This window comes from Camelina sativa, chromosome 13, assembly GCF_000633955.1.
Source record: "Camelina sativa cultivar DH55 chromosome 13, Cs, whole genome shotgun sequence".
NCBI classification, from domain to species: domain Eukaryota; kingdom Viridiplantae; phylum Streptophyta; class Magnoliopsida; order Brassicales; family Brassicaceae; genus Camelina; species Camelina sativa.
This window is the reverse complement of record NC_025697.1, coordinates 4760260-4774197: the sequence shown is the minus strand read 5'-3', so window position 1 is coordinate 4774197 and position 13938 is coordinate 4760260. Positions and strand designations below refer to the sequence as shown.

Genomic DNA, 13938 nt, shown 5'->3' with positions numbered 1-13938 from the left:
GTAAACCACCAACCACCTCCTCCTCATCTTCCTCTTCCTCAACTTCCACTTCTCAAAGCTTCACTCAATGGCGCTTCCCTCATCACCTTGACCAAACTCCATCCACCGCTCCTTCTCTTCCTCCGCCACCTCCACCGCCGCCTCTTCCGGTAACCACCACCCTCCAAGAAACATTCCAGATCGCAGAGCTTCACCTCACATCTGTCTCCGAATCCGACAAGCTCCTCGCTCTACAGCTACTCGAACGGGTCGTCGTACCCGACCCGCCTTCTGATCCGACTTGTCCACCGGGTCTCATGCGAGGCCTCGTCTCTTGCCTTCGCAGCAACAACAAGATCGTAACAGCCAAATACGTCACCAAGATCCTCCTCGCGCTCTGCCTCGCCGAAGGAAACCGCCACGTGGCGGTCGAGGCTGGAGCCGCTCGAGCGGTGGTGGAAACGGCGGCGGGGCTAGAGATCTCAGCGGTTGAGCGCGCCTTAGCAGCGTTAGAGCTCATGTGCACGACGAAGGAAGGAGCGGCGGAGGTTCGAGCTCACGCGATGACGGTGCCGGCGATGGTGGCGGTGATGGCGAGACTGGCAGGGAGAGGAAGAGAATACGCAATAAGCATACTCTCGGTGGTATACGGGAAAGGAGGAGATGATTCCGGGGAGGAGATAGCGGTGGCGCCGGCGGAAGAGGTGGCGAGGGCGGTGGCGTTGGCGCTTGAAGGAGGAGAGTGTACAGCGAGAGGGAGAAGAAAAGGGACCCAACTATTGAAGACACTGGAGGAATATGGACGGTTGGATCTGAGTCAGAATGGGACATGAAGAAAATGANCCTTCTATTTAACGACAATTTGCAGACTAAATGACGACTATATAGCGACTACTTTGTTTTAGAAAATAATGAAATTTACTGGTTTTTATTTTTTTGTAATCCTGATTTTAATCCTGATTTTAATATTGATCTAGTAAATGAAAAATCTAATGAAAACACCTTCCAAAAACATAATCATAATTGTATTAAAACCTTAACATACACAAGTTCAAAATAGAGATCAAACCAAAAGCATAGAAAGAAAAAGTTTATAACACATACAAACTGAATACAAGAACTTAGTTCATGAGTTGAGAAACAAAATGCAAGGTTGTGGAGTTGATCATGGAGTTGATGATGGAAGATTGTCCTCCTCAGCTGATTGAGAGGCTATAAACTCCATGTAGGCTGGATTAGTGTGGCGCATAAACTTTGCCATCATCGTCAACTCTTGCTTTTGCTCAGCCACAAGGAGAGCAGTCTTTTTTTCTCGAGCAGCAGCTTCAGCGTTGAGAGTCGCCTGGATTTCAGCCTGAACTTCAATATGGCGTTGGGCTTCCTTCAGTTGCTCTTGCAGTGTGAAAAAGGCTTCCGTTTGTGATGGTTGATTGCCCTTGCCCTTGCCAAGAGTATCTTTGAGGCTTCCAACACCATAAGGAGTTCCACGTGAATCCCTCTCAGTGCACTGTTTTTAGAAAAAGAAAAACAGTAAGTAAAGAGGTAAAGAGCAAAACAAATGAATGATCGAGTAGAAATGCTACTTTACCTCAAGAAAGATGGCAGTACATTCATCGGTGGTGAGCTCCCGACGGTGTGAAGTACCATCTGAAATAGTTGAATCTGCCTCGAGCTCAGCCATCTTCTCTTGCAACTTCTGCTGATAAGCTTGATGAATTTTCTCTGCCTTGCCATCAACATAAGAACCATCCGGCTTTGTATGTGTTTTGAAAAAAACTTCACCCATACTGACCTCTCTTCCCAACTCCTCTTCCTGCAATGTTAGAAATTAAACAATTGTTAGTACTAGATAATATAGAAATGTTGATAAATGAAACTAACAAAATAGAAATGATTTAGTACCAGATCATCTTGGATTTCCCTATATGACTTAGGGCCTGATAAGTGGATGTGAGGACCGAGACCATTACGGTCAGACATACGACACTTGGAATAGGTGGAACTCCTTTGTTGTTGTTCTTCAGTATCCCAATTAGCAACCATCACTTTCCAGAGGTCACCTTCAATCCATGAAGGTTTTATTCGGGCCGTCCTTGCATCGCTAACCATGCCCTTTATCCGGCGGTTACAGATGGTGTTGAAATGTGCTTGAACGGTCCCTGTTATCAATAGATCCCAGGTGTGAGTTTTCTACATAACAAAGAGAGAAGGAATTATATCAGTGAAAACAAACAATAAACAAAAGTATAAAACGGGTTACATTGTACTATTCTTACCACAAACTCCATGAAGTATCTATCTTTTCTATCGGGAGGCACACAAGACCAAGTATAATATGGACCATCGAATTTGTTTATAAAAATCTTGGTAATCTTCCAAACAAGTTGGCCTTTTTTGTCCCTATCAAACCTCCACACACACATGTAAACAAATTGTAGTTAGTTTGATCAGTTAGAAAGCTCAGACAATCAAAGTTCTTAACTAACTCAGTTAATCGAATGCTAATTGTTTGTCATATTAGAAAGCAAAACATACCAAATATCAAACAAACTAACTCAGATAATCGAATGCTAATTGTTTGTCATATTAGAAAGCAAAACATACCAAATATCAAACAAACTAACTCAGATAATCGAATGCTAGTTGTTTGTCATATTAAAAAGCAAAACATACCAAATATCAAACAAACTAACTCAGATAATCGAATGCTAATTGTTTGTCATATTAGAAAGCAAAACATACCAAGTATCGAACAAACTAACTTAGATAATCGAATGCTAATTGTTTGTCATATTAGAGAGCAAAACATACTTAGTATCGGACAAACTACACTATGAGAACTAGAGCTTTGCCTTAATTAAACGAGTCAAATAGAAACTCTGAATCAAACAAACAAGTCGTGTTTTAATCAAACCATCAAATTCCACACAATTAACAGGAAGCGAAACATACCAAGTCGTGTTCTTCAGTGGTTTAAGAGATAGAACTGTCGTAAACGTCTCACGGCCAGGCATCATGAGGAAGGCGGTTAGAGATTGCATCGTGTCATTCTGGAGTTGAGGAAGACTTCCATGGGACTGATGCGGTGGAGACAGCGTATGATCCTCCGGTGGATTCGGTGGATAGTTCTGAACCTCAAGCGACGGAACAGGCGGATCAGGAACTCGATTGTCGGAGCTCTGGAAAAGGGTCTGTGGCGGTGGGAAGTTCCGGAAATGCGGTATTTGTACTTGTTGGGGCATAAATAGTTCTTCCTCCGACGGCGTGAACGACTGAGGAATTTGAGCAGTCGGGGTGAAATTGTACTGCGGTGGTAGCGGGTTGGTTTGATTAACGGCTGCAGATGGGTTAGACGGTCCGGCTCTCTGAAAGTTGGTGAGATGAACAGCTGCGGATGGATTAGATGGTGCGGCTCTCTGAGGGTTGGTGAGATTAGATGCGGAAACTCTCTGAGAAAGGTTGCACCCAACCTTTCTCCTTAATGTTTTCTTAACCGCAGGATTCGACATGAGCTGAGGAAGTGAGATTGAGATGCGGAAGTGAGATGAGGATTGATTGTAGAAGATTGTAGAAGAAAGATTTAGGGTTAATGGAAGAAGGAGATGAGGAAGTGAGGAAGAAGGAGAGATCGAGTGTTTTAGGTTTAGGTTAGGGTTTAGATTGAGGAAGAAGGAGAGATCGAATTGATTAGGGTTAATGGAAGCGAAGGAGATGCGGAAGTGAGGAAGAAGGAGAGATCGAAATATTTAGGATTGATCAGGGTTAATGGAAGCGAAGGAATTGATTTAGGTTTTATTTTCTTAATGGATCGAGTGTTTTGTTAATGGATCGGATCGAAATATTTTGTCCCAAATTTCTTTTGCCCAAAATATAAGAGGAGTGTTACACAATATAACTGATACGTTTTGTCAATATACACAAAAGAGAAATTGGTTCAGATGGTTAATGTACTCTGATTGTAATCATCAGATCTGGGTTCGAGTAACCCCAATGTTATATATATATATATTTTTTTTAAAACACATAAAATGTTATATTGATTGTATAAAACAATAATCTTAAAGAAATTAACAAGGTCTTCCAAATGTTTATTAAAAAGTAAATAAAACCATTAGATTTTAATAAAATACATAATTTATTTTACATATCTTAAAGCACCAAAAGTGACTTCAGGGTTCTTCGTCGTCTTCTTCATCATCTTCCGAAGACGATAAATTACACATAAATTCATCTTCAGGTTCCGCGTCTGCAACATCGTAGTCAATGTTTATTGGTTCTCTCCTTTCCAAATTGTCTACAATGACATCTTCAATTGTGGTCATCAATACAGCATTATCATTTTCTGTTTGCAAAAGACTTGGTTCTCCATCAATGTTTTCCCTCGGATTCACTTTTAGAACATTGAGCCATAAATGCTTCGGTTTCTTTATGTATGGGTACTGAATATAACAAACCTATGAGGCTTGAGATGCTGTTTTGCAATCAACATGTAAAAGTTACACATATTGTATATAAATGTGATAATGACAGTAAATAATTATTCGTTTATATACATACCTAGAATAAATGGTTCATTTTTATTGTACTTTCTGGTTGAAAGAACGTCTACAATGCCACCATTACTTCTCCGAGTGCCTCTACCAATTACAGGGTCATACCACTTGCACTTAAATAGTGTGATCTTCAACCCAAGCATCTCCTCATACTTAAGTTTTATGATATCAGTTATTGTTCCATAGAAATCTGCAGCGTTAGATGCATCCGTATAATTTTCACCTTTAACAGAGACCCCATAATTACATGTCTTTCGTCCAGCACCGTGGTTCTCTGTATGAAACAAATAACCTCTTGTAAAATACATTGGCCATGTTTTAGCCTTGTTCAAAGGTCCATGCACAATCTCTTGAACCCAAGTAGGAAATGGATTTGAGGCGTTCCAATAACTAACCTGCATATATATATAGTCTTGTTATGTTAAATAATAACAATAAGTACAATATGTATTTCACGAAAAATGGTTTAACATACATATTCTTTAACCCAAGAATGATATTCGTCAGCTCTTTTCGCGGAGAGTTCTTTCTCGGTAAGTCCTGGATATTTTGCCGAAATATAATCCTCGAACATACTATATAGAAAGATAAGATCACCAATGTATATGAGAAAATATAGTGGAATTAGATATCTAAAAATGTAACTAATTTGTGATATGTAACTAATTATATACCTCTCAATTGGCTGAAAATAGTCACAATTCCGTAAAACATATGCGTGTGCGCAACGATAGTCATCACGTGAAAGCCATATTTCATTCATTTCTCCACTTGGACGGCCAACTTGAGTAAATATAGAAGGTACTCCAGGGACATGATATGCCAACGCTTCACCTTCATCAAATCTTGTTAATCTGACCAAATAATTAAAAAGTAATCATTAGGACTATTAAATTAAATATCACATTAAAAATATTTACTCTTAATCGCTCACCTTGATTTTTTTCGTATATTCGCAGCAAAGTAGTGCTCAGAGAAATAAGCAATCTCGTCATTGATATATGATTCTACAATTGATCCAGCCGCATATCTTTTGTTCTTTGCTTTTTCTTTCAATTTTTTGAAAAACCTTCAAAAGGATACATCCACCTATATTGGACAGGGTCTCCCAATTAAGCTTCGTAGGGAAGATGTATAGGCAGGTGCTCCATCACAACAAAAAAGGATGGTGGAAATATCTATTCCAAATTGTAGAGGATTAAAACAATGTTCTATTTTAGAATTTGAAGTCGACTTGTTTGCAAAGTTCTCGAGCAAAAGTCCCGGAAAAATGCTCCAACCCCTACAATATTATATTTATTCAAATTTCATCACAATTACTCACTTCATATATATATATATAGAACTTTAAATAATTAATTAATATACCTGATAACGCAAGGTGGACATTCCGGTCAAGGAGTTCTGCAAAGATAAATGGAAGTAACCGCTCCATGAAAACATGGCAGTCATGGCTCTTCATGCCTGAAAACTTTCCATTTTCCATATCAACACAACTAGCTAAGTCTGCTGAATAGCCATCTGGGAATTTCACCGAGTATTTCACACATTCTAATAAGCTTGTTCTGGCTTCGTCTGTCAATGTATAGGGCGGGAAAAGTGCTTTACCCCTACTATAAAGATGTAAGTGTGGCCGAGAACAGAACTTTGCTATATCCAACCTTGACATGACGGAATCTTTTGATTTACCTTTCACACGCATAAGAGTGTACATGATGTTGTCCAAAAAAATCTTCTCTGTATGCATCACATCAATATTATGTCGGAGATTAAGGTCCTTCCAGTACGGTAGCGACCATAAAATGCTTTCCTTGTGCCAGTTATGGTCCTTTCCATATCCATGCATCTTCCTGTCATGACCATTTCCACCGACGTCCTTGGTTCTTGGAGGATTTACACAATTCAACCGCTCAGAATAAACTTGCTCACCAGTCAAGGACTCTGGTGTATACTCTCTTGTAGCGTCTTTTCGCTTCAAGAAATATTTTTTATTCCTCCTCAGAGGATGATCAGGAGGAAGAAATCTCCGATGACAATCAAACCAATATGTCTTCCTTCCATTCGGTAGATAAAAAGACTTTATATCGTCCATGCAAACTGGACAAGACAATTTACCATGTGTTGTCCATCTAGATAACATGTCATACGCAANTACACGTTACGTGGTTCTTCAGCAAATTGAGGATTTTGTTCTTGAAAATACTTCCACTCCGCTGCATCAGACGGATGACTCATTTCTCCCACCTTTGCTTGGTGCTCGGCATGCCATCGCATTGCTGTTGCATTCTTGTGACTCTGATACATTCTCTTCAGTCTATTACCAATAGGTAAGTACCACATACGACTATATGGTACTTTGGTTCTGCGTCGGTCATTCTTAGGCTTCCATCTTGGTGCATCACAAAACAAACATTTTTCTTCCTTTTTGGCATCTTTCCAGAATAACATACAATTGTTTATACAAACATCAATTGTATGATATGGGAGTCCTAAATTGCGCATCAATTTCTCTGTCTCGTAATGAGAACCCGTAGCCTGGTTTCCCTCTGGTAAATAATCACTCAACATTTCTCATACTGAATCCACTAACTTTTCACTCATATTATAATCTGCCTTATTTTGCATAACTCTAGCAGCTAAAGATAATTGTGACTGACCTTCACGACAACCATCATATATTGGATTTTTTGCACTTTCTAACAAGTCATAGAATTTTTTTGAATGGTTAAGTACTGGTTCTTCTACACTCTGATAACCCTCATCCCATTGATAGTTATCATCATAACCCACATTAGAAGGAAATGCATCATTCACCATATCCACATATCTATCTTCTACTACATTACCCACTTCCTCACTCCCACTAATAAATGTCGGATCAACAGTACTCGTTCCTATATCCATATTAATTTCTTCCCCATGCTTATACCAAACATAATAATCTGGCATAAACCCATAACTAAAAAGATGATTCCAAATTCTAGTCCCTAGAAAACGCTTCCCGTTTTTGCACCTACTACAAGGGCAAAAAAACTTACCCCCGTTTTCTTGTGGAAAAGGCTGGCTATTTGCAAATTGTATGAACTGCTCCATCCCGGCTCTGAACTCTTCTGTAAAATTTCCCGTCACCTCATCGATCCTCTTGTACATCCACTCTCGGAAATTACTATAATTGTAACTTCCTGACATTATTATAAATCTCTATATTTGCAAAAACGAGTCTTTGCAAATCTCTATATATGATCTCTTTTTTTTTGTGTTGCTTTGTGTTTCTGTGAGTGAGAAAAACGATTGGTGAGCTCAGTTTATATAGACATATTTAGCGACTAAAAAGTGACTATACTACGTAGTCACCAAATACAAGTACACCTACTTCGAATGCTAAAAACGTGTTTATATACACGTGTTAAGCGACTATTTAGCGACTAAATTTTGCGACCCGCCGGAAATGTCGCAAAATAGTCGCCAAATTTCCTACTACTCAAGCAACTATCATTTAGTCGCTAATTTAGCGACTATTTTGCGACAGCAATTTGCGACACGCCGAAATAGTCGCAAAATAGTCGCCAAATTAACGATTATTCTCATTTCGTTGTTTTTTGTCACTATTTAGTCGCTAATAGTCATAAAGCAGTCGCGAATTAGTGGGTATGTAGTCGCTAAATTTAACGACTATGAATATAGTCGCCGATCGTAGTCGGAAAATCTGTGTTTTCTTGTAGTGTTTTGATATCAATCCTATAATAATATATTTTAGTAGAAATACGAAAACTCATGTGTTCTTGCATGTTCATGTATTGGTCTTTCCAACTTAACTATTTGCATTAACATGTGAGGTGGTCTCAATTTACAGTTGAGATCAGGCACCTCCATCGACACCGGAACATTGTGATGATGTCATTTCATAGCAACTCTGATACTAACATGCACTATACTAGAAGTTTATCGATTTCTTATATGTAATGCCTGTATATATATTGCAAGTCGAACTACTCAAAAATCAATAAATCAAAATGTTAAATGCTTATAATATGAACTATATCTAATTTGTGGTCTGAATATTATTAAGACCGGTTGCTATAAACGAACATATTGTTCAATAAGAAATAACACCAGCTGAGCTGACATATACCAATATTGTTTGAACTTGTTCAAGCATTGGTACATAAACATAATTAATACATGTTATAATTAACAAATTAATCAACCACGCGCCATAGTATATAAATTAAACAACATAATGATCTAGGTTTTTTTTTCAAAAATGTCTTTTAAGCATGAAAAAATAATCATGATCTTATCTAGAAGCATGATCAGTATTAATTAATGACCAAACAAATACTACTATTACTTAAGCCTAATGGCCCTAATCGTACAATTAAGACAAACTCACAAACGAAATCAGCCGAACCAATCCAAACCATAATATGGTGCTCTATACTCTATATATACTGATCAAAAAGGTGCTACTGTAGTCTACATATACCATAACCATATATATACTGACCTCACGATTGGCTATAACACAACGGTCTTTCTTTCTTTTTTTGGTTCAAAAACATATATATATATATATATATATAGTCTTTAAATAGAATAATTAAGAAGGATATAGTATCACTCAACAGAAAACAGATAAGTTAATGATTCACTAGCATCGTTCAACGAGCTAGTAACGAGATTTACCAGTAACCAGTAAACACAAGGAATTAAAAATCATCACATATATCCTAAGTATACTTCTTACGAAAATGTAGTACGTACTTACGTACGACTTTATTCCAAACGACGTATGATTCTTGGATTATCTAAACATAACTAATTCATGTATGTTGCATGACTCAAACTCCGGCCCCAATTATTGAATATTTATATATGAAACTATGAAAGTTTATTTTAAAACTATATGTTCGCTTTTCTTATATACGTAATTTTATTACCAAACAAATATTTCTCAAACTTAACAAAAACATTGGTCTGAGATTATAATAAACTCCAAAATAAAAAACATACTGCATAAAGAAAGAAAGGAAAAAGAAATTCCTAATTTGAAAGTTAATTCAATTAGATTAAAAATCCGACTTGCTACGTTTTTGAGACAAAACTCAAATTTGATTATAACTTTTAGATCCGTCATATACTTTGGCTGTGCAGATCAGTAGTTCACAACTAACCGTTAAATTAAATAGGGTTTTTAATCTATATGATGAGCCCGGCCAAGTACTGACCAACTTTTTTCAAAACTTTATAATCGGTCCTACAAAAGCTGGACTGGATTGGCAATTGGCATGATGGTTTTGTTTCCACGAGAACATCTTTGTTATAAGTATCGGTTGGCCAGGGGAACCAATGACCTTAGAGAGTTTATTTGCCGCTTACTCCATGATAATAATGGTATTGTGCCCATTGTCGAATCCTTAACCAACTAAAAATATAGTATTAGATTAATCTTAATTATATATAACTTCAACCATAACCAACACTAAAAATATAGTATTAGATTAATCTTATACTTATATAACTTCAACCACTTACTGAATAACTAATCACCAATGTCAAGGAAAAGTAATCATGATTAATAACCCTTACTCAAATGCTTAAACTATCTTAGTTTTGAAATTATATTATATCATTTACGTACACATCAATTTTTTTGATACTATATATATATATATATTGATATGTAAACTAAAATTCACCAAATTTATTCAGCTGATATTAAGCATTTTTACTATTCATTAATTATCTATATAATCAATGTTGGAGTATATATATAGATATACGTACATACATAGTATAATTTTCTTTCAATTAGTATCAACTATTGTTAAACAAATCAGTTATAAGCATCAATCATTTTATCACCGCTTTAAAACCAAACACAACACGCTTTTCCTTTTGTACTTTTTTGTCAGATCAATTATTTTGTCAATTTCCACCTTTTCACTATTTTAGTTCCATTGCATATATTTTTTCTTAATATGAATGATGATGATATACTTAGTGGGAATTTCTGTTTCATATTTAAACCTACAATATTTTCTATCACTTTAGGTTTTGACCAGATCTTTGAAAAAAAAAAAAAAGGTTTTGACCAGATCTAGATTATACTAAATTTTTAATTCTTTACCATCTTCGAATAAATCAGCTGCTACTTAAAAATAAATGATATGTCACACTAAATTCAGAAGATGATCAAACTCAATATATACAATAAAGATCCGGCAATATTATTTATTTGCTTCAAAGCAATGTTTTCAATCTTCAATAAAAATCTCATTTATACATAAGTAAAGCATAAACCAAAACCAAAACCAAAACCAGAGAGATCCAAGAGATAAAACATAAATCATGATGCGTTATTGTTCTCATACCCTTCTTTATTTTTCATTTCTATCTTTCTTCTTCTTCTTCTTCTTCACTATATGGACCGTTCAATCCGTACCACCACAACCACCGGTCCGATGCGACCAAACCGGTTGCACCGTCTTTAACGCGTACGGCACGTGGCCCGACCGCAAAACATGCCGCGCGGCTAACGTCACGTATCCAACGACGGAGGATGAGCTTCGTAAAGCCGTGGCTTACGCGGCCGAGCACCATCTCAAAGTCAAAACCGTCACCAGATTCTCTCACACCATACCCAAACTCGCTTGTCCTTCCGGTTCAGACGCAATGCTAATCAGTACGTCGAAGTATAATTCGGTTATCGAGATTGAACCGGACCGGTTAACGGTTACGGCTGATTCTGGTGTTTCGTTGAGAGAGCTGATCGATAAAGTTGAAGGAGCTGGGTTTAGCATTGGAACGTCGCCGTATTGGGAAGGAGTTAGTATTGGTGGGCTCATTAGTACTGGATCTCACGGAAGCTCGTGGTCTGGACGAGGCGGTTCGGTTCATGACCATGTTGTCGGAATCAGCCTTGTGGTTCCGGCGAATTCATCTGAAGGTTTCGCCAAGGTTGTCAAACTCGAGGAAGGTAGAGATGATAAGCTTCTTGACGCCGTTAAAGTATCATTGGGAGTTTTAGGAGTCATCTCTAAGGTATAACTTAACGCCGTTAACTTTTCTCTTTATAATTGTTTTTTTATTTCGTTTTGTTTTGTATATTTAATATTTTGTAGGTTAAGCTTTCGATAGAGAAAGCATTCAAGAGAAGTATGACGTATAATTTCACATCTGACGTAGCACTCGAAGACATTTTTATGGAGCATGGCAAAAAATTCGAATTCGGAGACATAACTTGGTATCCTTCTAGGAAAACTGCGGTTTACCGTTACGATATCCGATCACCGGCCAACGTCTCCGGCAACGGAGTCAACGATTTCACTGGTTTTCAGTCTAATCCTATCTTAATATCTAAAGGGGTTCGAGCATTAGGTTAGTAGACGACTCCTACCATTCCCGGTTTAGTTTGGTTTTATTAGATGTTTAAGAATCTAAATTTTGGATTTGAAAATGTTGTAGAGAAGGCGCTTGAATCTAGCAAGAACGAGAAAGGAAAATGCACCACGGCGGATACGACTTTGGCCTACAAGAAACTAACCGGGAATGGTCTTAAGAACAATGGGTTACTCTTTACCGGGTATCCGGTTATCGGGAGACAAGGCAAGATTCAGACTTCCGGGTCTTGCCTCTACTCATCTTCGATTAGAATTGACGTCGCTTGTGCATGGGACCCGAGGTATAACGGTCTTTCCTTCTATGAAACGACGGCTATATTTACGGTTGCTAGGTTTAGAGGCTTTCTCCTCGACGTGAAGAAGCTACGAGACTTGGAACCAGAAAGACTATGCGGGATTGATATCTATAACGGTATCCTCATACGTTTCATCAAGGGCTCAAATGCTTATCTTGGCCAGACAGAGGATTCTGTGGTTGTTGACTTTAACTATTACCGAGCGGATGATGAGTTAACCCCGAGGTTGAACGAAGATATGATGGAGGAGATGGAGCAGATGGCGTTTGTCAAACACGGGGCGAAGCCTCATTGGGGAAAGAATAGGAAAGTGGGTTTCTTTGGCGTGAAGCAAAAGTGTGGACCTAACTTTGACAAATTCTTGGAAGTGAAGAACAAGTTAGATCCTACGAAGATGTTTTCAAGTGAATGGTCTGATGAGATTCTGTTTGGTAGAGAAGGTCCCAAGTACGATGGATGTGCCCTTGAAGGGAATTGTGTGTGTTCAGAAGACAGACATTGTATCCCTTCCAAAGGTTACTTTTGTAGACAAGGTCTTGTTTACACACAAGCTAGGGTTTGCAGATACTCTCCAGCGCAAGTTCTAATGACGTAATTAGCTTGAGTTTTTATGTTTTAAATTATATCATCCGATGACAAAATGATGAAGAGACAGAATAAATTGTTCTTCATATACTCATGAGTGTATCCAAAGGAATATAAATGTTTTACTAGGATCTTGGATATCCTTATTTTTTGGGATATATTATATATGCGCTATTTGTCCGGACATATTTGACTCTTTCAAAAGTATTTGCAAGCGGATCTTAGAAAAAAAGAAATTATCCGTAGATTATGACACGTTTCAAGCCGTTGTGGCGTTGTCCGATCAAAAAAATCATGTTGCTTCCGCTGCTGGATCCCTACGTTTACCCGATTGGATAGGAAGGGTCTTTATAATCTTGTATATAATGGAAAAAGTTCTCAGTATTCTCATGTTAATCGATATGTAAACAAGACACTTTCAAACCCGTCGATTTAATTAGTTTTACCAATTTATCGACAAAAAAAAATTAGTTTTACCAATTAACGTGGTATCAAAGCCTAGTAACCGCATGCAATATTTGACATTATGACTGATCTAAAGAATATAATGGGATTCAATCATAAATGAATGAACGAATAAATCATCATTTAAAGTAGCCATTTTACTAATCCCACGTCGAAAATGAGAAATGACTTATATTTCTCTGTCACTTCGTTCAAAACCAGTTTCAAAAAACAATCAAAGATTTCGAAAATATTGGTGAACACAATAATCTCCACCCCGTTTTTGAGATATTATCGGCCCAAGGCATTGAATGCCTCGTTTTTCATATATTTACACGTCCTAACAAAATGGACGTGCAACCTTGTTTGAGGGTTGAGCTCAACTACCTAACTCCCCTTGAGTTGAGACACTTCCTATGGAGGTCCACTTATTCAACATCCTACTACACTCAAACATTGACCTTGTGTAGTCTATCCAATCTTTCAATCTTTGAACCTGCATCCGCTCACGCTCACATTATTCCTTTCTTCTATGATAACGTTATCCTCTACTCCGGTCGCAAGTCAGCTAAATGCAAACTCAGAGTTGTAACGGAATCAACATTCTTAAAATATATTAAAAAGTTGAAAAGTAACAATAAACATTTCCTCTTAGCTTTTATATTGTCAAGAAAGTTG

The 13938-nt window shown here is 37.6% G+C and overlaps 2 protein-coding genes across 2 annotated transcripts in view; both read left to right on the top strand.

Moving 5' to 3' along the window:
• LOC104737947 overlaps positions 1–815 on the top strand; it is a 3367-nt gene extending 2552 nt beyond the window's left edge. Inside the window, exon 2 of the mRNA XM_010458191.2 lies at positions 1–815. Coding sequence (XP_010456493.2) covers positions 1–812 — 812 coding nt within the window. The 3' untranslated portion in view covers positions 813–815.
• Positions 10606–12974, top strand: LOC104735167 (L-gulonolactone oxidase 3-like). The gene is made up of 3 exons (XM_010454901.1): positions 10606–11576; positions 11657–11912; positions 12000–12974. The coding sequence occupies exons 1-3, from the start codon at positions 10884–10886 to the stop codon at positions 12824–12826; spliced, it is 1776 nt and encodes a 591-aa protein (XP_010453203.1). The 5' UTR covers positions 10606–10883; the 3' UTR covers positions 12827–12974.

What these genes read in the sequence shown, in the direction of transcription:
- LOC104735167 (XM_010454901.1), top strand. Translation starts at nt 10,884, where the DNA reads ATGATGCGTTATTGTTCTCATACCCTTCTTTATTTTTCATTTCTATCT. An exon ending in TTTTAGGAGTCATCTCTAAG is followed by an intron (nt 11,577 to 11,656) that starts GTATAACTTAAC and finishes AATATTTTGTAG; the next exon opens with GTTAAGCTTTCGATAGAGAA. An exon ending in TAAAGGGGTTCGAGCATTAG is followed by an intron (nt 11,913 to 11,999) that starts GTTAGTAGACGA and finishes AAAATGTTGTAG; the next exon opens with AGAAGGCGCTTGAATCTAGC.